Source organism: Leuresthes tenuis, unplaced genomic scaffold (assembly GCF_036924035.1).
Source record: "Leuresthes tenuis unplaced genomic scaffold, fLeuTen1.0.hap1 SCAF_9, whole genome shotgun sequence".
Lineage (NCBI taxonomy): Eukaryota > Metazoa > Chordata > Actinopteri > Atheriniformes > Atherinopsidae > Leuresthes > Leuresthes tenuis.
This window is the reverse complement of record NW_027325363.1, coordinates 12,737,619-12,762,826: the sequence shown is the minus strand read 5'-3', so window position 1 is coordinate 12,762,826 and position 25,208 is coordinate 12,737,619. Positions and strand designations below refer to the sequence as shown.

Here is a 25,208-nt window from a genome sequence, read left to right as displayed (position 1 = left end):
CCTCTGCAGCCTGCTCAGTGTGGTGGCACTGGAATTTTTCTTAAAACGTTCATGTTTAATTTAGCAAAAGAATAAACATCTCAGCTGGAAATTATACATGCAACAGCGAGGCTTTGAAAAGGTTTGCCTTGAATGTTTTATTTATTACAAATGACCCAGCATTGCAACACCCTCTAACCAAAAAATGTTAATAAATGACTCACAGTTTTAATGTGATGATCTAACATAAACAAATACAGCAATTTAAAAAACACACATACACACTCCCTGAGCTAGCGATAAAACACACTCCATGTAAAAGACACATCTGTCTTGGTTGTTGTCATTACATTAAGGTATTCTGATCAAAACTAATGAAAAAATGGTGAGGTGGCAGGGTTGGAAATCTGGCACTGTATGTTGTGCCTGAGCCCTGGTGGGCAGGAAAAACACGTCGTGGCTGGGACAACATTATTCCTCCCCACAGACGCAGAGTATGTCATGAAGTCTGACTGTGAGTGAAAAAAAAAAATGGAAGACAAGGAGGAGTGGGAGGAGATGAAGTAAGAAGCATGTGTGTCTCCACTGGGTCCTCCTCCTTCCTGTTACATCCATTCACTTTTCTTCACCGTGCAGCCTTTGTGTGCATGCATGTGGGTGCATATGCGTGTGTCACTAGCTATACCCACAAGAGATTTTGTATTCTTTCTGCATTATTTATCCTCCCTTTCATCTGAACAGTTCTATTTTTGGCCGATCATTGAATGTCCTGCCCCCGGTTAACTTGTGTTGGGAAGCAACGCAGCAACCTCATGAAATACGTTGATGTTATTATAAACACTTGTATGTTTTTCCTCAGAAAGCACATTGGTGCCTGACGACAACAAATGATGTACAAGAATTGGGTTAAGTTTTCTTTTAGCGGTTCACTTTCATTCATTTTAATCTTTTCATGGAGCACAGAAGTGCACAATTGCTGTTGGAAACCTAGCATCACTGAAGTTGAAAACTGTGAGGTGATATAGTGATATGTTGTGCAGCTCAAAATATTGTCATAAAGCTTGGTATTTATGCTTGTGTCACTCTTTGCCTAAAAACACTTAAGTGCCATCATGCTCATGCACCTCTTCTTTAAGAGATCGGTAGTGCATCTTTTTAAGCTCAAAGATCACTGCAGCAACTGACTGCATGCGTACATACAGCAATCCTGATAAAAATAGACTATGTTTTGCACATTTTCCAGACTTGTGTTTTCTACTGCTGTGCTATATTTCTCAAAAGTGATACCACTGTGTGCTTGGATGTGTGAATACCAGCACAGAGAGAAACATTCAGTTGTTGATGGGACCTCCAGGTCTTCACTCATCTTCCCTATTGATTTTCTCTTGCTTTCCTTTTTGCACTCCCAGGGGAGGGGATGTCTCAATTGGTCCCGGCTGGCGGAGGAGAGCCTGAGCGATAAAGAAACAGATAGAAGACGAGGGAAAGAGAAAAGGAGAAAAACGAAACGGAGAACGGAGAGCAAAGAGGGAAAAAAAGGAAGAAGAGGCAGGAGGGGGCTGCGATTGAGCTGATCATGGAGGCCCTGGCTGACCTCTGACCTTGATCATGACCTGAGAGGTTACCCCAGAGGTCAGAGGTTGTGTGAAAGTGCCACTGCGGCGATTCACTCCACTGCAGGGTGATGATGATCTTATGCAGCCTCCCCAGCCTGTCTGACATGATCAGTGTTGCCCTCTGCCTGCGGCTCCCAAGGGCCTCACATCCGTCTGTAACCCGGCCACACAAGGCCCGCTAAAAGCACCTTACAGGCAGAGTCAATGAGCAGGAGGAAAAAAAGGACACAAGCAGATAACAGTCGGAAAGCTAAAGAACAGAAAGACTGTTTTATTTAATGGCCGGTAGCTCTGGCAGGGTAGCAGACTTAGTTGAATAATAGCAGTGACACAAAGAATGTGTGTTTATTTCTCTATATTTAAACTTTAACTGAATGTATAAGAGCTGATGAGGCTTTTTAAATCTCTAGGCGCCGACGTGTTCCTGCTGCTGTCCTTGTCATGAACAATTTATGCTGTTTTTGCTTTTTCTCCTCTCTAATTTTACCATAGTGCACAATAAAAACCCTCTCAAGTTGCTCACAGCAGACATGCATGGATCTCTGTTGCAGGAACACAATCGTTTGTAGACAGACTGATAACTCTTTGACTGTATATCGCATATGTAACTAATAGTCGTGTTTCAATTGTACAATTAGTGAAATATTCAGTTTTCATCATGGCCAACAGTATGAAACAATCATACAGTTTCAGAGCTGCTGTCACATGCCACTATTGATGACAACCTCCTGTTGTCTGAGTTCTCTGCTTTACTTGTCAGAGGGATGTCAGTGGCATGACACGTATCATGTTTCTTTCAGTGTGTCTTCATTGTGTGATGGCAGGAGATAACTATACAAATACAGCATAATAGACACATTGCAGAAGTACTAAGCTTGCCTGGATTATCTCAGACCTGTATTTCTGGTTTAGCTTAATGATAGGTAGCATCACCAGTCAGAGGCCATGCTAGGGTAACGCTGATTAACAAAGGAAAAGAAATGAGAGGATTAAACACTGGATTTATCGGTTTCTATGCAGTTGTCTCTCGAAAAGTAAAATAACAGAACTCATTGTATAGATCAGTTGCAGACAGTGTCTAATGTGAATCATACTGATGTTATTATAGCTCAGTGATTAAATCAAAACATATGCATTTATTTCTTATGTACAGTGACTATAATTCAATGTATTTTATTCAGCACATGTGACTGGGTGTGATGAGAAAGCTGCAGTCAGCCTTAAAATCTCTGTATTATAGGTGTAAATGAAGTTTAAAATGAGGCAAAGTTATTCAGGCTGCATATCAGTTTAGAACTGAGCACCATTCATACTGTAGGAGGAGACACAAACAGCTTCAAATCAAATCAAGTAATGGCCTGAAAGTCGAGGTAATTCAATGCACAAGAATGCCCAGCTTTGTATCCACACAATTGTGCAAAAGAGGTGTTATTATCTATGGCAAATTCTCACGTTATTTTTAGTGAATGCAATTAAAGTGCAATGGCTGTGAAAAAATGAAAATGATTGGTGGGAGAAAAATTAAGCTATGAAATATTTTTGGTGAAGGCCCCAAGCGCTCAAGAAAAAAAAAAATCTCCAAAGTGTGAAGACGGGCGTGGACTTTCCACACAGCCAGGCCTAACAACACACTCCACAAGTTTAAATTTGGGAAGCCACAAAGTGCTAAAAATGAAAACAATGTGTACAGCAGATTTGTCACCCTGATAAACCTGAGCTGCTCGGGTTTGGTGTGCAGAGCGGTTTATGGTGAAAGAAGCAGTACAGTTTGACACAGGAATTTAGGGCACACCGTACATACAGTGTAATTAGATTCTTTGCATATTCCTCTGAGGCACATCCACACACACTGAGAGGGTCAGAGGACATGGTCAGCAGGAGTGACGCCTCAGGAGCAGCCGGGGTTCAGTGCACTGCTCAAGGTCACTTCAACAAAAGATCTATATGCACACTGACACTGACCACTGGGCTGCCTGCTGCAGCTCTGCCTTACACTGGATTACCAACACAACAAGCTTATTTAATAAACTGATCTGATTAATATCTGCATCGAAAAGAATTCCTTATCAGGCTTAAAGTTAAATTAAATTACTGTACACAGAGAAAATCATGAGCCTTCCAATACCTTGTGCCAAGTTTAAGTCTAAAAGTTCTTATGCAACCAAGCTCAGTTTGGACACCAGATCCTCTCTTTTAACAGCAGACAATGAAACAAAGATATTCAAGAAGCCTTTAACTCAAATAATTGTTTGTTCTTGTTATTGATCAGTTGCCGGCTTTTAAAACCAGATTTACTCTTCTGTTGTGCATACAGTGTTAGGATTTTTGATGATTAATGATATAGTTATCAACATTATTCAGTGATATATTTTTTTGTCAGGCACACGCAGTCGTAACAGAGGAGTGACTGGCTTAAATTAACAGTTTCAAAAAAAGGGAACTAGTTTCAATCTGACAGTCAAGCTACATTAGCTGTGGGTTTAGATAATTATCCTGCGCAATAGCTCAGAAAAAATTGGTCCTGAATGCTCCCCCAATATATTTATGTTTTCTTTTTTTTGGTTATGGTTTCCATGGAAAACTTACTGAGCGACTCAAGGGCCAAAGAAATCAGGGGGCCCCGGTCTTATTTTCAAAATACAATATGTATCTCAGACTGGGCAAAATGAGGCTGTAAAGAGATGTAAATGACAAGACAGAAAAAGACTACAAACTGGATTGCAATTGTATTGAACTGGACTTAAATCTAACTCTATGTGTATTTTGCCCCGAGGGGACTTTAGTTGTAAATTGGACATATTTAAATGAGACACAAAACAACAGTAAGTGATACTAAACATCTATAAAGGGACAACGATTGCAAAGAATAGCAAAAGTGACCACAAAATATCAAAATGACACAAAAGCGATACAACATAATTATAAGCTGCTAAAAGGTAGCCATAGACAGAAGCTGTTCTCACAAACTGGAGATCTGAAGTGTTCTAGAGATGTTCTGGAGCGGTGGGAGGGGAGAACTCAGACCTCCTCCTCAGTCTGGACTTCTAGCAGAGATTTTTCCACCCAGCTCCCAAAGCAAAATCTACAGAACACCAGCAGATGAGACCATGTTTAAAAATGTCAGAAAATATTCTGGAGCATTTGCTGACATTGTGAGAGTGAGTGTTTGTGTGTGTGTGCTGGTGAGAGTTTGATCCCTGCCATTGAGGATACATATAAAGACATGGAGAACTCATATGAAAACAATAGGGAGGCTCATCTGCTATTGTTACACGTTGTAAAGAAATCACAGCGATGTTCAGGCACACTCTTATTTTCAGCTGGGAGAGCGCTTTCCCAGCAGAAAGTCTCCTGCTGTAAGGCTCTTGTGTAAACAGCAACTTTGGAAAAAGTCTGGACCACTGTCTCCTGAAAATGTAGTGTAAGTGTAAAAACTGCCATAGAGAGTTGTGTCTCCTAGACTCATAACAACCAAAATAAGACAAAAAAAAACTACCGTAAAAGGATGCTAAAAATATAGAAATATGAGAAATAAGTTGATTGCCCAAATTAATTCAAAATAATTCAAACTTTATACAAAATTAACACAAACTTGGTCATTTGTGAAACAAAAGTTACAGTAATGGCATCCAAAAAAAAAACTTCTTCCAAATACTGAACTCTACAGCAAAGGGAAACAGAATGGCTAAAAAGCAGACACTTACATAAACCAGGTACAAAGGAAAGAAAATTATCCCCCTAAGTCAGCAGAATGATGTAAGGGGACCAAAAAACAAACAAAACAAAAACACAAATGAATACAATAACAGCAAGAGAAACATTATGACAACAAAGTGAAGAGAAACGATGCACAGCATTTGTGGGTTTAACATTTGGACACATAAAATAACCACAGATCAGGCCTGAATGGTTTGTTGTTGTTTTCTGTCTCCTGTAGTCTGGGCGTCTAACAGCTAATGCCCAGTAAAACAAGTGGGGGGGCCGTTTACACGTCTATGCCCAGGGGCCCGTTGTTTCACAATCCGCCCATGTTCAGCCTCCTGGCATTATTTTTGTATGATCTTTGCTCTCCGTAACACATAAAGATCAAACAAAAACACAACATCAGACACGGACTCTTCTGTCGCTAACCATATGATATATTCAAGCGTAAGAAAATCAAAGGTAAAGTGATGCCTATTCGGTTGTTTACCTGTAATATCTGATTGTTGATAAAATGCTATTTAAGCAATTATAATGGCGTTATTAAGGTGACACCCCTGTGAAGAAACTCCGCTCCACGCACCGGCTGTCGCCGGGGCGAGCAGTGGATGCGATCCGGTCCGGGTCTTCCGGCCGCCCGGTCCTCTCCACTGAACTCCAACCCCCGCGCTCTCTATCAGCATCTCATTCCTGTCTCAATATGTCTCAAGATGGCGGCCAATGCAGGATCGATGTTTCAATATTGGAAGCGCTTTGACTTACAACAACTACAGGTCAGTTCAACCTCCGTTTAAATCGCCTCTCCGCTGTTCGCTTCGGCTGCCTCGGCTCTCTCGGGGGCTGTGTTTTGTGTTTTTTCGGCGGCCGTCTCGTAGGTGTTTCGGAAGGGAATTCAAGACCTCTTCCTCACATTGATGAAAGTGGCTCTCTCGCTGATCAGAAATTGATCCTCTTTGTTCAATTCAACATCGATCGGACACTGCAACTGGGCAAGCCAGGGCGACGCCGCGGGGATGCGCCGAAATAAAAGCAAAACGGCGGCGCTTCGGCGAAAACCTCCCGGTTGGTTATCTTTATTGCGTGTTCTTCAACTTTTACCGGAGCGAGTAGCCGTAGTTAGCCCGTCGCTTTAGCCGCTCTAAGGTTGGATAATTTGGGGGAAAAATAAGTGCGACTCATTATACGGTGGCGCTGTGGTGACACCAACCGTTGAGACGGGCAGCACGGACATACAACAGCTCTTTGCGTGTGTTTTTATTTGCTTTTAACTGTCACATCGGTAAGTTTAGTTGAACCCGAGCGGACACATTAGCAACCTAATCGGCTAACGGTTTTGGAACAGTTTATATGGAACTCGTCTCCGTGATTACGGTTGATCAACTCGGCCGTTTTTTTTTCCTTTTTTTTTGTCGCTTTCCCCTGACGGCATTCACGGTGAGGTTTTTACAGACATTGCCACGTCTGTGGGTCTGGACAGGACGGGACAGCGTTTGTTGACGGGACGCAGTTTAAAAAAAAAAAAAACCCACGTATGTTGGAAATGTGATAGATCATGACCTTGCGATTGTAACGAACTCCAGAAATGCCCCGGCCTCGCGCACGCCGCTAATCTCCGCGTGCACAGAGGAGATCCATGGCACGGGAAAAGATACGAGGGGAAAATATTGGGCCCTTTCAGCGTGTGAATATATTAGAGCGTGTTTGACCTATCACAAGACGTGGAGACAATGGCACTGTTGTGTTTTCCCGTGGCATTTAACATGCATTGCTGAATTTCAAATATCAATTTATGATTATTAGAAGCCCGGTTGTCGTCGCCATTAACATAAGATTGCATTATGTAGGCTAGCCCGACTGTTCATACATAAATTTGTGAATTGCTCAGGCTTGGGATTTAAACTTTTATTTGGGTCATGATGCCCCTATGAGTAGGTAGACAAAAGGACAGTGAGCAAGTCTTCCCAGCGGGCTTTGTGTTGCACTTACGCCACATCATCAAGGCTTCACTTCTCCTATTTATTTGATCCCGTTTGGTCCTCCTACTCGTGCCCCCTTGTTCATGCATTATGTAAAAAAAAATTGAGACTGCTTTCTCTTGTCTTTCCTCACTATCTATCACCCACCCCCTTCCTGCGCCCCCCCCCCATCTTTCTCTCGTCTCTCTCTCCTCCCCCTCCCTTCCTTTTATATTTTTTCTCTCCTCCCTGGCCCTTCACCCAGCTTTCACCTATTTTGCCCTGTTTGAACTGGTGTGTGGATGTGCGTGCGTGTGTGTGAATTTGTCTGAGATCAGTTTTTTTTTTCCATAGATTGACTGCCAGCACGGACAGTGAAGGCACTGCCAGCAGCCAGGACATGAAAAATGCATCGCATAAGTTTGTGATAAGGCCCTGGGTAATTATGGCAAAGGCCCCTATCACAAGCGATTAGTCAGGACAGTGAATCTGAGCGTGTGCAAAAAGGCTGGCGGTTGGCAGGCCTGTCTGCAGGATAGAAATCAGCCGGAGCTGGTGTGCGTGTGTGTGTGTGTGTGTGTGTGTGTGTGTGTGTGCGCAGAGCTGCTCAGAACATTCACTGTCTATTATTGATGACATCTTATTTACTCTCCCTCCCACTGAGAGGCTCCTAGAGGAAAGCCTTCAGAGGAGGATTTTTTTTTCTTATCCAGTTTTTGAGGCTAATGTGTGGTTGGCATGATATGATCAGAGCCTACATGGCCTTGTCAGCCAATTGTCTCCTCATTTGCTTCTTCCATGTGATCGAATGGACAGTGTGAGCTATACACTTCCAGTCTGTTTTGTCTGTGTAAGAGGCACCAGCAAAGGAATGTTTTCTTTTCTTTTTTTTTTTTTTGTTTCCTTTTGAAGATGAAAATCTAACCCAACCTCGACGTCTGTAGCTTTAAGCCATCTCAACGTCTATTCCTCAGACTCCAAATGCTGATGTTCATTAAAATCCTATTTGATCAGTGTGTCCCATTCCCTGTGCGCAAAACTAGCTAGGTGGTTGTTAGAGGACAGAGAGTGCTTTGAAACAGCACAGCGAGCTGTTAAGTTGTCTCTGCATGGTTTTTTTTTTTTCTCCCCCCCCACCCCACCGACACCACCACTACAAACACAAATGGGTGCAACAGCGATGCTTTTAGCAAGGTCTTGCACACTTGCAAAGTGGATCAGTGATTCAGAGATGATGGCAGGGTGACAGTGAATTACAGATGGAGGAGGTTTTAACGTCTGTAATCCCTGTCCGTCCATTACAGAGTTGAGTTTCTTTAGAGGGGATCATCACTCTTCTCTCCTGTTGTTTTTTTTTTCTTCTTCTTTTTTTTTTTTTTCCCCCTGACCCAGCCGAGCAGTTTGCTAGAACATTGCGTTTCTGCTCGAGAGCGATGAGAGACGGCGCTTCATTACAGGCCTCAATAAGACATGAGTGAATAGCTGCGCCTAAGCCTTTAACTTGTGTTTTCTGTGTGAGCTTAGAAAATTAAGACCAGACCACTCAGTTTAACACAATTCCCAATTTAGGCGTAATAGCCTACGTCTCACCTCATAATATTTCCTGGAAAAATGCACCCCAGAGCCACTTTGAAAAAAAATAGTTCACTATGTTAGCGGATTGCTAAATAGTGACTTGGATGAAAACTGATCTAGACCCCCGCTCCTATTCACTACCTCCTAATGGGTAAATTTAGGAAAAGGGTTTTGTAAGCTGATCTCAGAGCTGTGGTCAGTGGCAACCTGAGTGGTATAAATCTCTCAACGACTGGCTGGCTGTTGTCTGCAGGAGTTTTAGTGTTAATTTATGAGCTGGTTGTCTGAACTCACTGGTGGGATATTTTTACCCCTCTGTTGCTGCACAGGCTGGGGGGGGGGGGGCACAGAGGAAGGGGCATCACGTCATGCTTTTACTGTAGCCAACCGCTTCTCTGCCCGGTGACAAAATCTGGCATTGGGACTGAGGTTTCACTGTGTGGTGGTGAGCGACTAAGCATGAGTCAGAGAAGGACGAGTGCATGTCAGGTCTCCGGTCTGTCCTCGGTCTGCTTCAGTTGGGTCTTTGCCATCTTACTTTCTAAGAGCTTTTAGTCTTAAGTATACTTGGGGTACGCTCCTTACAACTGAGGGAAATGTGCAGCTCTCAGAAAACTAAAAAAAAAGTTTTACCTTATCAGTGGGTGATTCTCTGCAGAGGCCCATACTCCCCAAACTTCTCAGTGATCTGGCTCAGTACCTTCACCCGCTCGATTTGAAGAATATCTGCTTTAGATTTGGTTTATCCAACTTAATACAGGGAGTAGATATATTGTGCGATGGTCATAATCTGAATGCTCGAAGGAGTTTTCCTTTGGCACGGTGAAAGAAAGTTGGACCAATGTTGTTTGATGCTGAAACGAGATAGAAAACGTTTCAGAGCAATCTAAAAATGGGTATATTGAAACCGATGGGGTCTGACGCTTTCTGCTGAAGTATGTGACAAATGAATATTACCAACTTTTAAGTTCTCGATAAGGAAACATAAAAACATTGACTGCATTTCGTTCGATTATTGTTAAAGCAGGAAACGCAAACACTTCAAAACACACTTTTTCTCCACTTTATGTTACATTACAGTACAGATAATTGTATAATAATGAAGCTCAGTGTTGGAAGAGAAAATCATTTTTGTTTTTGTATTTGTTTCAGCTCTTAAAGTGCAAATGTGATGTAAAGTAAAACATGATGATGTGTGTTAGGACTAAATCAATATTATGTCATTTGGTTGATTTGGTTGCTAAAATGTGAACATGTTTATATCCATGTATACACCTAAAGAAATCCCAAAGATTAAAGTATCTTTATGGGGTTTGACAGCCAGTATGAAATAAGGCTGTTTCTTAATGTCTTGGCAGTTACAACATCAATTAAAATCTACCGTGCAACATCTGTTATGACTCTTTCAAGGTTACTGTGTATTGTATTGTTATCAGTCGGGATCAGTGGCTTGCGCTGTTTAGAGCAAGTTGTAACAAAAGTAATGATAATTGAAATGTGGCAGAAATGAGCACTTGATGTGGCTCGTAGAAACTCTAAAACACTTGAACGTTGCAGACAGAACTTCCCCCCCATCAACCAGGAACAAGAGCGGGGGGGGGGCACTTTCCAGAGGCCTATTTTCAAGTGGCAGGCATTATTTACAGACCCACTTGGAGTCTCCCACACCTACAGCATCATAGAGTTTCACCGTATCTCATGACAGAAGCATCCATTATTGTGCTGCTCCGTATTCCTGCAGAGGGAGGGCAAAGGTCGCTCTTGTCCTATAGGCTTACTTGGAAGAAGAAAAAAAAAATCTGTCTTGTTCCACTGCTGAGTTTCAGTGTGATGCCCCGCTTTATTGAAGGAAAAAGAAAGAAAACGCAATGCCTCAAAGCCTGATTTAATTCCGTCGAGTCTGTTGCTCATCTTGTAATATTGAGCCTAAAGTCACAGTTAACAGAAATGTATCATTCCTTAGGGGGAACGTGTCTGTTCTTGTCCATAAATGACTGGCAAAGTAAGACTGGATAGAGAGCGGGGTGTTTCCTTCGGTTGAGGCCTGTCGTCATATTGAAATCACACCCACCCACTATATTGGGCAGTGTTCATCCTTGGTGTAGCATCAATTTCGTGCTGTCTAAATGATGTTTTGTTCACTTGTGGCCATTCATATATAGTGTGATAAATAATCCGTGTCCATGGCAGAAAACGATATTAAACTAAATGAGTTGTTTCATTGACTCTCACATTCTGTGTATCCTTGATGTGTGAAGTTTTTGCCTGTTTCATATTCAGGTGAATTACATGTTTTTTTATTGGTATCCTTCAGATACAACACTCAGATTTGATGCTTACAGTCAGTGTAAATATCAAAGAACTGCTTTAAAAGAGTGCCTCTCACATCTTACTGTGGCAGTGTTTTCTACCGAATGTGAGAAACTGGACTCTAGACTTTTAGGCGTTGCTTTAAGAAATTATTCTAACATTGGATTAGTTGTTAAGACACTCAGTTTTCTGTGCTTTGTTGTTTACTGTATTTTCCATTCTCCGGAGTAATTTTACACGAAGATTAGAGTCAAGTATGGAAATGTGAGACGTGTGCGGGTGAAAATAACTTTCAGTAATGACAACTTTGGTGAAAAACAGACTTAAACAGGCCAAAGAAATCCGAGCTTTGAGAAACCATCTGATTGGTTGTTAGGGTGCAGGTTTCTGATGACCCAGCAAACGGAGCCTGGATTGAATTTGCAGCATTTTGAAGAGTCGAACGCAATGTTTAACGTGGAAATACAAATGGAGGCAGCGGACCAGAAAAAGAAATGGCCTCATTTCCACAAGGTACCACAATGCGATCATTTAGACCAACTCCAAACAGTCACACACTGGGGACTGCGTTTTCGACAGGTCTGGCTGAGCGCACAGCCACTCTCGAAGCCAATGCTGTGCCTCATTTTGTTTCCCCTCTTCATAAACCTGTTGAAATTTGTTTCTGTGGCCTTCAATATCTGCTGAAGCTGAGCTATTGGTGAGCCTCCTGCCCTACCTAATTTTAGTGTTGTTTATCTCACTGTTATCAAGGCCCCTGGGCTAAAAAGGGTCTGAGGAGCCTTATGTGGAGATGTTATCCCATGTCAACCCATGACTCCAGTATCAGTGTCCTGTTAGATCATTGAACATAGGTATTGAATTCTAATAGGCCTATTGGTGTGTCTTAATGGTACAAGTATTGAATTATGATATTGGCAAGAGCTGATGGCCTCAGGATTGAATTATGATATTGGTGTGCTGCAGCCTAATGGTCCTTGGTATTGAATTATGATATTGGTGCACTTTGATGGTGTAGGGATTGAATTATGATATGGTTTGCTATCTGATAATAGCTCATGCTGTGTAATTTTCAGTGTCAATCATGGCTTCAGTTGCTGGATCCATAGCCTGCCCTAAAGCTCAATCAGTCTGTCACATCAGATGTGAACCAGCCTTCAATCTTTACCCTCACTTCTTGTGCCATTCTGCTTTCCCAGTCTCCCTTTTCCACTTTCTGTTGTTTTGTAGTTTAGTTTAGTGACTTTTGCAGTTGTGCCAAAGAAGAAACGGGTAGATGAATTGGCCCTTTTTTTTTTTTTAATGCTCTCCTCTTGTATATGTTACGTTTTCTTTCCACAGCTAAAAGAGGAAGAAAGAACAGCATTTATAGATACTTGTGTGGCAGTGTGAGTTTGGCATTTTCGAACTCCACCTTTTGTTATAAGGAGCCTTATGTTTAAGCAAAGGAGCTGTAATGGGTCTAAATCTAAGCCATCTTAATTTCCGTAAACGTCCACACCTTTGCGGTGTTTATGTTGAGCTCGTTCCCATTTTGGTAGTTTAAAAGCATCCAGAGCTGCTGTGGTCCTGCTGCCCTCTCACAGAGTAAATGGACGGCCTGCTTCTGTGTCAGCCCACTAAAAATAACACAGACTGCTGGCTGGGCTCAGCAGAAAACTACCACCGATTATGATGATTCAACTACCCTGTATTCACAGGTGCGTGTGTGTTGGATGGGGGTGGCTTATGTTTCCCAGATTGTTCCCTGCATTGCTTATATTCGTTACGGCCTTCGCTTTGTCGTTATGCTGTTGGTTGGTAAAACTTTGCTGAAGTGAGGGAAAAATAATGTGCTTTTATTGAGGAACTGTATGTGCTGACTGCTTGTATGTGATTTTTAAATTGTGGCGATGTAACTTTTTAAAGGAACCTTTCGTAAGTTAAGCCAGTGAACCGACATGATAGCGAGCATCCTATTTATTTTGAAATGCTTGTACCTTACTTTTATTATTGCACAGGAATGATACCTGATGAGAACTTATTGACTGATCCATCATTGTTCTCCAAAACATGGGAGACTTTGTGCAAATGATGTCCAGTAGCTGCTAAATTCATTGAATGTCATCAGACGTATCTTCCCCTCTCCCTAACCTTTGCCCTGACCAGCTGTCTGACTGGAGCCACGGTTCAGAGGTGGCGTGACTCTGACGACCTCGGTATGACCTGGGCTGTCTGACTGCCCTAACCTTTAAAGCTAACAGCTGATGACTTTACCATCTGTCTTTCATTTAACTGGTCTAGCCTCCTTGAACTTGAACTTATTTGGACATTGAAGGTGAGGACGAAAGCAGCATCGGAGATAAATTGTCTTACAGCTTGCCCTGGCTATTTTTCTACACTTATATATAGTATATATATAGTATGTGTAAATGTATAGTATGTGTATACTATGTGTAAAGGCAAATCACCAAATGTTAAGTCAGAGGTTTAAAACTTTACACTTTTTGTGCATGATTTGTGAGCCTTGGCTTGAATTTGAGTTTGTATTTTGTGTTCATTGCTAAGCCATGTGCTGTCTCATTTCTAAGAGTTGTCTTCTAAAAGAAGGGGGAAGGGAATATGTGTTTAGTAGACACAAGCTCATCCGCTGACTGCCGTCTGACCCCGAGTTCAGTGGTATGGTTATTAATAGGCCCAGAGGCCTCAACTTCCAGGAGGCCCTCTGATCAGCTCCAGATGTGGAATGAGAGGGGACAAATCTTCGTTAGCCTATCCATGTTTCACATGAAGCAGAAAGTGGGGAAGATAGGCATTTGGCGAGGCTGATAAAGAGGGAGGGAGGGAGGGACAGGAGACCTTTCCACAGCAGGAGTGTGTTTTGTGAGTCTTTGTTTTCATGTGTGTGTGTTTTTTAGTTTATTACACTCTCTGCCCTCAGACCAAAAGACCATAAAGACGTATGGTATCACCATGGCGACCATAATAACTACCTATAAAACAGCGTGTAAACTGTGAAATAAGACAAACAGACCAGAACAGCCTTGACTGGCTGGCTGAATGGCTGCCTTCCGCCATAAAACTATTTGAGAGCCAGACTGAAGGAATGCCTCGGAGGCTGCTGTGGCTGTCACGACACATGAAAGGATTAGGCTCTGTGTTTTATCTCCTCTTTATCTGATGGTAATGGATAAGCTGAGTGTAGCCTATCATCTGACGCTTGGGCTGGGGGTTTGATGTTTTAGTAGGGTGACGGTTTGTTGAGTTGACCGCTTTGGTCTATTGATTGCTGTTTGATGGTTTTGATATGTAGGCTGTGTGGAACAGGTCAAGTCTTTTATGCAGTGAAGGCTCCAAATAGCTTTTAGCTGTCCTTCACTCCCCCCATTACTCTAGTGGTACGTTTGATGTTTGGATCAATCAATAGCAAGAGCCTGAGCTCTTACACATGCTCCTTCCTACTTCTGGCTGTGCTCGACTCCTCTTCCTTCATTGTGCAGGCTTTATATCACATTCTCTCAACACAGAATAAATGATATAATTACAACTCATTACTTAGCCTAACGCAAGCTAATTATTCTGTCATTATGGCAAGGATTAGCTATGCTCATTCTCTCTTTCTCACTGTGTTTCTCTGCCTTCTCCTCTCGGAAGTCATGCAAGCAGGGCAAAAAAAAAAGAAAAAAAGAACTCTTGCTCATAAAGGCTGAGTAAGACTCAGCCCCAGGAAGCGTTCTGTTGACGTTGATCGTATAGACCATGGGTGTCAAACTCAGTCAGAAGCCAAGGCCACACTGGAAGGTAGTGACAGCACGGACTAGACGCATTACCACTTCCAGACACAAAGATTCGTCTAACCTAATGGGGCATTTTGATATATGCTTTTAATTTATGCACAGAAATCAACATGCTGCTTTTATAGGCCATGGCACAGCTCGTGCTGATGTGTCATCAGGCGTCTAGAAAATTACTGGATACAACAGATAGACGAGGCTAAATTAAAATGTGGAAAAAAGGCATCATGCAGAGCAAGGATCTAATGCAGCAGAGGCACATGAGAGTGATGCACACCTTTCTCACTGTACTTTAAATGTGCCAACAGCTTGAGGCTGCTTGTTGTCCTTATATGGAAGTCTAAGTGAATTATAGCAAATCAAATAGGCTAACGAATTGAGAACAGAGCAACTTTGAACACTGCTCCATTGTCAAGGGTCACAGACTTTCTAGGTCAAAAATAGATTGCAAATGAGTGGAGGAAGGTGTGGATGTCTGCAACGTTACATTGCTAGGCTGCACCTGTGTCTCTGCCGTTATCCACTGATGGATGTTTGCATGTGCGTTTGATGTCAAACAAACTGATAGAAGCATAATGCTGCCGGTTGCCAGCAAAAAGTCTCCGGTTTAGGCTTGTATATGAGCTATAGGGCCTGGAGAGCCCCACTCTTCCTCCAGACATGATTAATCCCTATCGCCCTTCTCCACGATCACAGTTTCCATTTTTTAGTCTGTATCTGTGCACTCATCCCCTCCCCAATCTCCTCTCACTGGCACAGAATGGCTTCCTGGCAGAATGGAAGCATTAATTCAGGGATGAGAGGTGTGATACTCTCTCCTTCTCTCTCTGGTTCCCTCTCTTCCTCTCTATCAGTGCTGTGTTTGTAATGCTTGGCCTTTATCGTAGTTGAAACAGCTCACTACCCTCTGATCCTATCTCAGATCTCAATATCCTAGCCGTTCCACCCTGTAAACGCAGGGATGAAAAATCTTGCCCTTTCACCAATGCATTACACCCTAGCATATCGCCATATCCCTCTCCTCCCATTGCACTCTCCACACCACTCACCCTTTGTGACACAGGCCTCCAGCTAAATTCGAACTCTGCAAAATGAGACCAAGTGAGCTGCATTTCCTCTATGCCAGAAACCATCTTAGTCTCATTATATTTGTATTTAGGCTCAGCCAGGGCCTCTGAATCCCCTTGTCAGACAATGGGTCAGGCAAAATAATGACTAGCTCTCAGTAAGCTTCAAGAGAGTTACGGCTTGGATGTTGGGGAGATAAAACAACAACCAGTCTCTCAGCAGAGAAACATGGATCAATACAAACGAAGCTGCAGTGTTAAAAAGGCTGTTTTTGATCCAGGGTTGCGTCAGCATCACTGAGGTGAGTCCTGACAGCTCCTGCGCGTTTGGTAGATATGGATCTGTGTTCAAAAAAAGGAGCAAAATGCTCAGGGAGCACAAGCATCTTGTTAGACTGTGGAAAGTGTGATGCTGACCCTCACCCCCAACCGCTCTGCACACATATGCGCATGAAAAAAAGTGTTCAGACCTCAGTTATCACTGTGAAACTATTGTGTTATCTTGTAGCAAAGAGAACTTTGTGGTTTTCACTCCAGTGGGGGAGAGGAAAAGCAGAAACCGAGATTCAGGAGGATATGACTTGTGTCTTCAAACCCCTGTGTGGTTTGTGGAAACGGCATCTGCTGGCACATTTTGCAGTTCTGCTACCTGCTCTGTCAAAGGTAGGGAGGCAGACAGGAAGCCAGGATTGCAGCCTCTTATCTGTGCTGCTGTTGTGCTGTTTTGAGGGGGCGTGCCTGTGATCTGTGATCATGTACCGTGTCGTTGTAGCAAGCGTGGCTGTCGCTCCTGACTGAGCTGCCACCCCGCGACTCCACCCCCACACAGTAGGATTTGGCATACAGAACAGTGAGCCGCATAGGAGTTGGAGCGCCGCGCAGGGAGATGGAGGGGGGAGTTTCAAAGGTAGACCTCGTAGATTTAAGATAAGAAATCTTTCCAGACGCCTTTACTGTTTACTATCACAACCACATAACAGCCTCAGACATGTCAGAGATAAAAGCAAAGATTAGTGACTGCACTGGCAGGGCAGAAAACTTCATCTCTTAAACATCTATGTCATGATGCCAAGTACAAAGGCTGTAAAAGACTTCTCACTTTGTAATGAACACAAGAAGGCTAATAGTTATTTTTCAAATATCTGCAGTGTTTTTTGCAGTGTTCTTAAATAATTGCATTCAATTTTCTAAGCCTGGCTTAAATTCAGAGGTGGTACTCCATTAGGCTAATGTGTAAAACTGATTGTGGAGCAGTTAATGTACATGATGGTTGAATTAGAAGAGTAGTGGTGGACTGCTTGGCATGTGGAACGGCAGACTTGCTGTAAACAAAGCGTTTCCAGTATTCACACTCTCAATTACTCTACAGAGAATGGGATCCGACGCCAATCCCTGTGCGGTTTTCTCTCCTCTGGGTGCACTCCTGGTCACCGTGGCAATACAGACAGCAGTTGCAGATTGACTTCATACTGTGTACATAACAATAACTCTGTTGTCATTCCACCAGCCTATCTGTCTCGGCATCGTTGGAGCGTGAGGGTATAAGGAATTCCGCAAAGTTTTGATACCTCAATTAAAGTGCGGCTGTCTCCTGTTATCTCGTTTAGTCTGTAGTCAATATGATTGGCATAATCAGACATGCCTGATTGGGGCCTCCCATTTAATTAATCAGTCTCACTGTATCATCACCTGTGGCTCATTAGAGTAATTAGAGTGAATTAGTCTGATAGAAGGCCTCTCTGCCTGCAGAAGAGTGGAAGGAATTTCATTGGAAGGAATTTCATTAGAAGGGCTGATCACACATACGTACACCTAGGGTCTGATGGTCACTGGTAATAAGATTTGTTTACCCATGACTGTTAGCGGTGATGAGTATTGTTCTCACACTGGTCGGATGGAGAGATACTCATTTCCATCTGGCCCATCCTCCCCTCCTAGCTGTAAACATAGCTCACCGTGCCAAATTTCGCCAGGGGAGCATGTCGCAGACTTCCTCCTCTGAAATAGAGTTCAAAAGAATGTGGAAAGACTGGGCTCCCAAAGTTACTGCAGCGGCCTGTCTGTGCATTCATGTGAGAGCACACGCGTGTGGAGCAGTGTGCAAGAGGCTTCTTGGCCAAGTCGGTGTTGAAGTCTCTCTAGGGAGTGTTGGCAATCTGTTCCAATCGTCTTTACAGCTGACCAGACGACCAAATGAACCAGGACAGGGACTGCTGCTGTGGGCCAGTCCAGCCAAGCCAAGCAGGGCTGTTACAGCAATCACACAGACATTACAGTCCACTTAATGCCTCCCTGCACACACACATAGTCCATCCTCTGCTAAACTAGGCGATGCACTCCTAACCAGGCAGAGCTCGGTTTAAAAATAGTGCAGGAGTTGGTGTAAATGGTCAGACGACTTAAAACCCCCGGTAAATTAAATAGTTTTCAGACCAGTACAATTTCAAAAGTCAGGCCAAGGAGAGCCATGGGGAGTTTACTGCAGAGACTGAGCCTCCAGGCCCCAACACAGTGGACACCAGACTTTCATGCATTTCATTCGGGGATGCTGTTGCTTGTTGGTGTTCCACTGAAGTGTCGATACAAGCAACGCTGTATTGAAGTCAATCGATGAAAATATTCTTTTATTCTTAGCAGCACTTTGTTTCTCTAATGTAAAAATATGTACATATGTCTTTATTTTTAATTAGTTTCCTCACTACTCTTGGCTGCTTGTCAAGCTAATTTGCAAAGTTTATCATGCTTGCGTGATGTCAGTCATTAAAGCCAAATGTGTTTGAAGGGAAAATCCCAGTGGTATGCCAGATGGCTTTAAACCCCTGTGGAGCAGCCTTGCTTGACATTAACGGTGTTCTCCTCAAAGTTCTAAACTTGATCAATTTTTTAACAAAATAACCAAACTGGTCTGCTGCTAGTGACTGCTTTAAGTAAAGGGAAAGAAAGCCTGTGTTAGTAGACTCAAAACAGTTGATCGACTCATTTCCATTTCACTCCATATAACTTGAGCATGGCTATTTACCTGATGAGGGATCTATGTATAGACGCTTTTAGTCTTGTACTGAAACCTTGCTTGCTTGCTGTTGCTTTTTGTGTGCACTGTTCTGGCATATGGTGACAGATGCCACCATTTCTGTCATTATGAAAATGAAAGGTCTTCATCTTTCTGTCTTGCCATCTATTAATCAAGCTGTCCGCTATCTTTAGAGCAGGCGTAATATAAACTGCAAAGTAAGTGCTAGACAGGATCCGTTAGCTGGAACGATTGGGCACGGACATTCCTCAGTAAGCATGTTTACATGGCACTAGTTGCATGTAAACTGTTACACGGACAGCGGTTCAGTTGAATGACCCAGTCGAGCTGTAACCAAGCTGACCGAAGAAGTCAGACTCTATCAGGAGTTTATAAAATGATCATGTCCATTTAAGCTGCTTTGTCAAGAGGTCCGACGGTATAATGAAGAAACAGACGCTGTTCCTTTATTCATGTTCGGCAGCCATGTTCTGGGAAAACGTTGAATCTTTAACACCACTGGAACACCAAACCACTCAATAGATGTATGAGAAGCAGCCAGAGAAGCAGAAGATTTGTTGTTTAAACCCCTATTTGCACAGAATTTGCTTTGTAACTTGAGTCCAGCTGTTTAACATTCAAAGTGATGCTCAGCACAGTTTTTATTTAGCTGAGAACCAGAACCTTCTTGTTTACTATTTCAGTTTATTGTATTGGGTTGTGCTTTTGAGTTTAAAATAGGAATACCGGTCTCCTAAAAGTGAGATTTGATGTGTGAGTATTGGTCAGACAGCGGGGATTGTGCACTTTTGGAAGTTACGCTCTATCAGCAAGACGGGTGTAAAGTCTGCCTGTGTCTGCTGATGTGGGCACAGAGTTTGCTGCATAGTCAAAACCTGACTTGGTCTGAGGGTCTTTTGCTCTCTCTTTTTTTTTTTTTTTTTTTTAACTATGCCCATAATAACTCTCCCGTCCTGGCAACGAATCAATCCCCTTTCATGTGTAATGTGTTTATTTAGCTCGGCAGTGAGAATTTTTTTTTTCTTTCTTTCATAGGAATGGGGATTGTGTAACACTTTGGGATATGTGCAGAGTATTGGAAAGGGATTGGACAGAATCGAGGGCGTCAGGGATTGGCACATGACCTCCTGAAACAGAGCTTTATTGGAGGACTGTGGTTATTTGAGTTGTGGCCTAAAAATTCGGGGATAACGTAGTTTTGTTTGAAACTAGCTTCCCTGCACTTCATGTCGACTGTTTGTATATAAAGAGAGTATAATAGCGATTTAATTGATTATAAAGAAGACATTGTTCACTAGTTCGTTTACTTCAACTAAGGAAGCAAAAGCTAGAGCTGCACATTTTACTTTTGACTTTAAAAAAACACAGACAGTTGTGCATAACAGCGTTCTAATACAGTTGGAGTTATATCCTCTAAAAAACCCACCATTTTGATATGAGTAAAACATACTAGCCAGCAGTATGAATGAATTGATGATGACCCTGTTTGAATATATTGATTTTTGATGAACTCACTGACTATTTAAGATGCAGTACTCTCTGTTGGATATCTGCAGTATTTTGTAAGGTGCGTTTTTATATTTTCAAATCGATTCCCAGTGTGTAATTACACATCTTGGATGATGAACAGCCTTATCTGCACCTTGAAGATGTACTTCAATTTATCCTGGTTTATGCCACCTGAACTCGGATCAGGTTTAAAGCAAAAAACATTATAGAGAAATCATTTTGGTGAGTTTTGGCCCCCCATCGATCAGGGTAAAAAATGCCTTACGGCCAAATGCATCATATTCCAATCGTATTGGGATCAGTATTTGCCAGGGTGGAGCATCTCGAACCAGCTGGGTCCTGTATCCTTGTTCCTGAAGCTAATCTTAACTAGTTTAATAATTACACATCTTTTCATGAATTGGAGCATTCAGTTTCTCAAAATTAATTTAACGTGATTAAAGTTTATTAGGTTGCTCCTTTCATCAAGCGTTGCACATGCTTCTGCGCACGCTAGAATTCACTAACAGAAAGTGCAGCTGCTCCATGGCCATGGGCAGACAGGCTGCTACATCAACTGCTCCATGGGCAGCGAGAGCAAGATGGCATGTAAGCAAGTGCGCATTATTTTATTTATTTTTTTTCCCTTCAGAAATCCTGTGCTGCAGCGTAAAATGCAATGCAGAGGACAGTCAACCAAGTCCATTTGCTTTTTTCCTTCATAGTTTGTGGATAAAACAAGATCACGGCTGGTCAGGGAATTAAACTCAATGCTGATGGGGGAAAAAATCTCCTAATTAGTACTTGATCACTCTATTTCTTTAGAGGGTTGTATTTTTTGTGTGTTTTGAGGGTGTGGGCAATGTAGGGAGGTGGGCATGTATGCACAAATGTGTTTTGGGACCTTGTCAGCACACTGAGCCGCAAGGGCCCCTGTGGTAATGTGTGTATTAAATGATTAGTGCGTTAGTTAGCATAACGGCCCTTCAGCAGCGTTTAATCACTCTCAGGGGTGGGCGGCCTCACAGGAGGGGGGGAGAATAGAGGGAGGCGGAGTGAAGGAGAGATTTAAACTGAGAAGACTGAACTGCTGGTTGAATGAGTGAGTGGAGGATCTGTGGAGAGTTTGAAAAACAGAAATGAGGGGGGAGAAAAAGGGAGTGAGCATGACACGGGGCAAGAAGCCAACAAAAACATAATCCAGCAACAGTGACACACTCAGCAGAGAGATGCAATCTTTACAAGGTCTGAATGCCTTGTTAATGTCAGAACTCGACCCATCATCTGGAACAAGTCCCGTGAATAGCTATTAATAACAATGCAAAATGGATGCAGATAAAGGCGGGTCCGAGCTCAGCCTTGACTACGCTGTTGTAGATAATTGTGCTGTTGTTGTTTTTAGGCTGCTCAGATGGGAGGAGTCATCTGGGGTTGACAGTGTATAATTGTTGTGAACTGCCTGGATATGTACTAGCAGCAGCCGCCTGCTACAGAAGTTTACATGGCTGACACAGCGGTGCTCGACTGAGTGACTGACTAAAAGGTTCAGATATTGTTTGCAGTGGTAGTGGATCAAACCACTTGAGTTTTTCTTGGCTGAACAAAGGTGTTGTGGGTTTGCTCTCTGCCTCCGCTGCTGCTGCAGCATACTGGCCAAGAACAGCTGTGGCTAAAACGGGTCGTCTGCAGCTTGCCAGATGAGCGTGCCGCATTGTCAGAAAACAGCTCCCGTCTTTTCATCCATCATGATAACAAAGCTGTTGATTGTAATGGCTACAACGCTGCATGATGAAAAGCTGAAAAAGTTGTGTGTTTGTGTTGCAGAAAGAACTAGACGCCACCGCCACACAGCTTGCCAACAGACAGGATGAGAGTGAACAGTCCAGGAAGAAACTGATCGACCTGAGCCGCGAGTTCAAGAAGACCACTCCAGAGGTGAGAAAGACGTGCACCAACAGAAAACCACACACACAACCCACAATTCTTTCCACAGTCGTGCTTTGCCTCAGTGTTTCTCAGCGTCTGCTCTGCTCTTGATACATTTTACCGTGATTATTTACTGAGAGAGAAGGGGAGGAGTATCCAGCGCAGAGATGCGGGCTTGGCTCCCAAAAATAGTCTCTCCATTAGTTTCCCTGAAATCCTAAAGAGACAAAACAGAAACCCCCTCAGGAGTTTGTATTATCTGACCTAGTTTTTTATGCGAGCAGAAAGTGTGGTCCGTGAGTGTGTATGTGAGAGGCAGAAAGACGGAGAGGCAGAGCAGGGATGAGCGGGAGAGAAAGAAAGAGTGTGACAACACTACTAAGTGGGATCAGGAGGGAATTCTGTCCTGTTCCTGTGTTCCCTTCACTCCTCCTGGGAATATTTGTTTCATCTCTGTTACCAAGGCAACACATTTCAAACCTCACAGTGAAAACAAAGTATTGTTGTGTTATTATTGGTAATGTCACCATGGTGAATTATTGATGGTAGTATGAATTATGTATGAATGGTGTAGACAGTGGATAAAGAATTGTCAACTCTCTGTGGGGTTGACAGTAGGCCTATTATAGTTACTACAGGATGAGGACTGTGACAATTGACTTCAGCACGTAGCCCACCCAGCACAGAGGAATCTGTACCTGCGTACAAAAGGCGCTAATTTCACTTCACCCGACTCATTCATCTCTTATCTCAACTCCAAGTATAACCACATAAGTAGCAACACACAGAGGCAGAGAGAGCTGTGTGTGCAAAGAAAATATGAAGAGAAGCAAAGGCGCAAACACACAGAGGCAGATAGTCTAGATCACAGAACAGGACACACACATTCATCAGTGTAACAAGGCTGTGATTTAGGAAGGCTCCTCTGGCGTCTGTGTGGCCCCTGGCATCTCCCTGGTATGTGGAGGAGGAATCTAAGCCAGGGCAGACGAGCGACAGGATTCATTACAGGGCTGTAACGGGCTCAATAGGAATCAGCACGAAAACGCTGGGCTGCTGGAAGTACAGAAGCATCACGGCTGCCTACCAAACAGGCTGGTTCATAACACGTGATTGGCCCCGCGCTTGATTAAAAACGGACCCGATCGCCTTGTGTGTGTTTGTGGAGCTGGGTTTTCTATCAAGTGCGTGGCTGTGTGGGGTTGACCAGCCCATAGAGGGGGCTGTCAGCTCTCTGTGGTCCGCACCAGTCAACGGAGATCACAGTCACATCAGATCAGACTGCATTCAACTGAGCGGGAGTCCGTCTCTGATCCATTATTCAGCAACCAGGAGACCGGCCCACGTTGACTGTGTCTAGTCTGCTGAGCTGTACTCGACGTGAACTGCACTCACGGTCTGCATAATAACGCACATACACTCACACAGCAGCTTCTGTAGCATTTTGAAAGTAGTGCAAAGAAATGCAGCGTGAAAACAAAGTTTTCATAATTGATTAGGACTGACACACTGTTGATTTATTTTTTTATTTTTTTGAGACTACGTCTCACTGTGCTTCCCAAGTTGCTTAAATTATTCATTGACTTCTTAATTTCCTTTTAGTTAGTCAAGACTGCTCTACTACAGTGTTATAAAGGAGAGGGTGGGAATGGTTGTAAAATGCCCCAAAGATTGCTAGCCAGAGGCAGTGGTAGTAAAACAGCTTTGTGTGTGTGTGTGTACGGGGGTGTGTGTGTGTGCGTGCATACATGCACATACACACGTTTGTGTTTGGCTGCAGGGTAGACAGACAGCGAATGGGAGTTCCATACTCCCTGGAGGATTCCTCAGGCTGGCCTGTCTGCTGTCTGCCGGCAGCTTACACACCAGCCATCCATCTCCTGCTGCCTGGGCCCCTCCACTGCCGTCACTACACACACACACACACACACACACACACACACACACACACACACAGATTGACCAGGGTGTCTGTGTGCATTGTTATGTTATATGGTCATAAATCTTTGGAAGTGGAGGGAGCAGGGGGGGGAGGAGCATTCGAGAGTGGACCAAAGGGGTTCAGAGCTCCAGTGTCCAGCAGGAATAACAGCCCACTGCTCTCTGTTATTTCAGTGTTTGTTTTTATTTGTTGCATGTGCTTTCTGCTGCTTGTGAACTGCCTCAAAGTTGCAGCCAAACTCAAACCTACAAAAAAAAAACTGTTTGTAAATGTAATCATTTAAAATTTAACCGCAACCTCAATAAGCTTCTTATGAATTGCGGAGACTATTTTTGTTGTTGTCGTTGTAATTGGGCCCGTCATGCAGACACTTTCTCAACTAATTCTGAACATTGTGTGTTGCACAAAAGCTGGAATTGTTGTTGTATGACTAGACTAAACTGGAAATGATAACACACTTCAAGTGAAAGATATGGAAATGAAAATGACCTTAAGATGGTCACGGATGTCTGATGGTGTTTTATTTGGTTCTGACAAAACAAAGTGCAGTAATTTATAAGATGAATCAAAGGCATTATTACAATACTAATTCAAACAGGAATTTGTGCACATAATGCCAAAACTACAAGGAAACTAAACTCTTAGGGGGTAAAAGAATATAATTACAATCTAATGCAAATTTTAAAACAGTCATTTATATTGTGGTTTTGTGAGGAGGAGAGCCTGAGCAGAGAAGTGTGGGGTGCAGGGTGCAGGTCATTATCCACAACGGGAGAATATTGAATTGGCCCAGACAAACAGCCTCAACGACCCCTGATGAGGTAACAATGAAGCAGAGTCACAG

At 43.1% G+C, this 25,208-nt stretch overlaps 2 protein-coding genes across 12 annotated transcripts in view; one reads left to right on the top strand and one right to left on the bottom strand.

The window, feature by feature from the left end:
* The window catches only part of snrpa (small nuclear ribonucleoprotein polypeptide A), a 286,754-nt gene that overhangs the window by 79,862 nt on the left and 181,684 nt on the right, over nt 1-25,208 (bottom strand). The window lies entirely within an intron of this gene.
* Nucleotides 5,906-25,208, top strand: part of cux1b (cut-like homeobox 1b) — a 132,087-nt gene continuing 112,784 nt past the window's right edge. For 4 of the 11 annotated variants that reach the window (XR_011917128.1, XM_072392370.1, XM_072392369.1 and 1 more), the window contains exons 1-2: nt 5,928-6,070; nt 22,321-22,431. Coding sequence is in view for 10 of the 11 variants with exons in the window: in XM_072392370.1 (XP_072248471.1) it covers nt 6,008-6,070; nt 22,321-22,431 (174 nt within the window). In the remaining variant the exon portion in view is untranslated. Of the gene's footprint in view, nt 6,071-7,611; nt 7,692-22,320; nt 22,432-25,208 lie in introns of those variants that run through there. The other 7 variants (XM_072392366.1, XM_072392365.1, XM_072392364.1 and 4 more) reach the window with 6 other exon arrangements.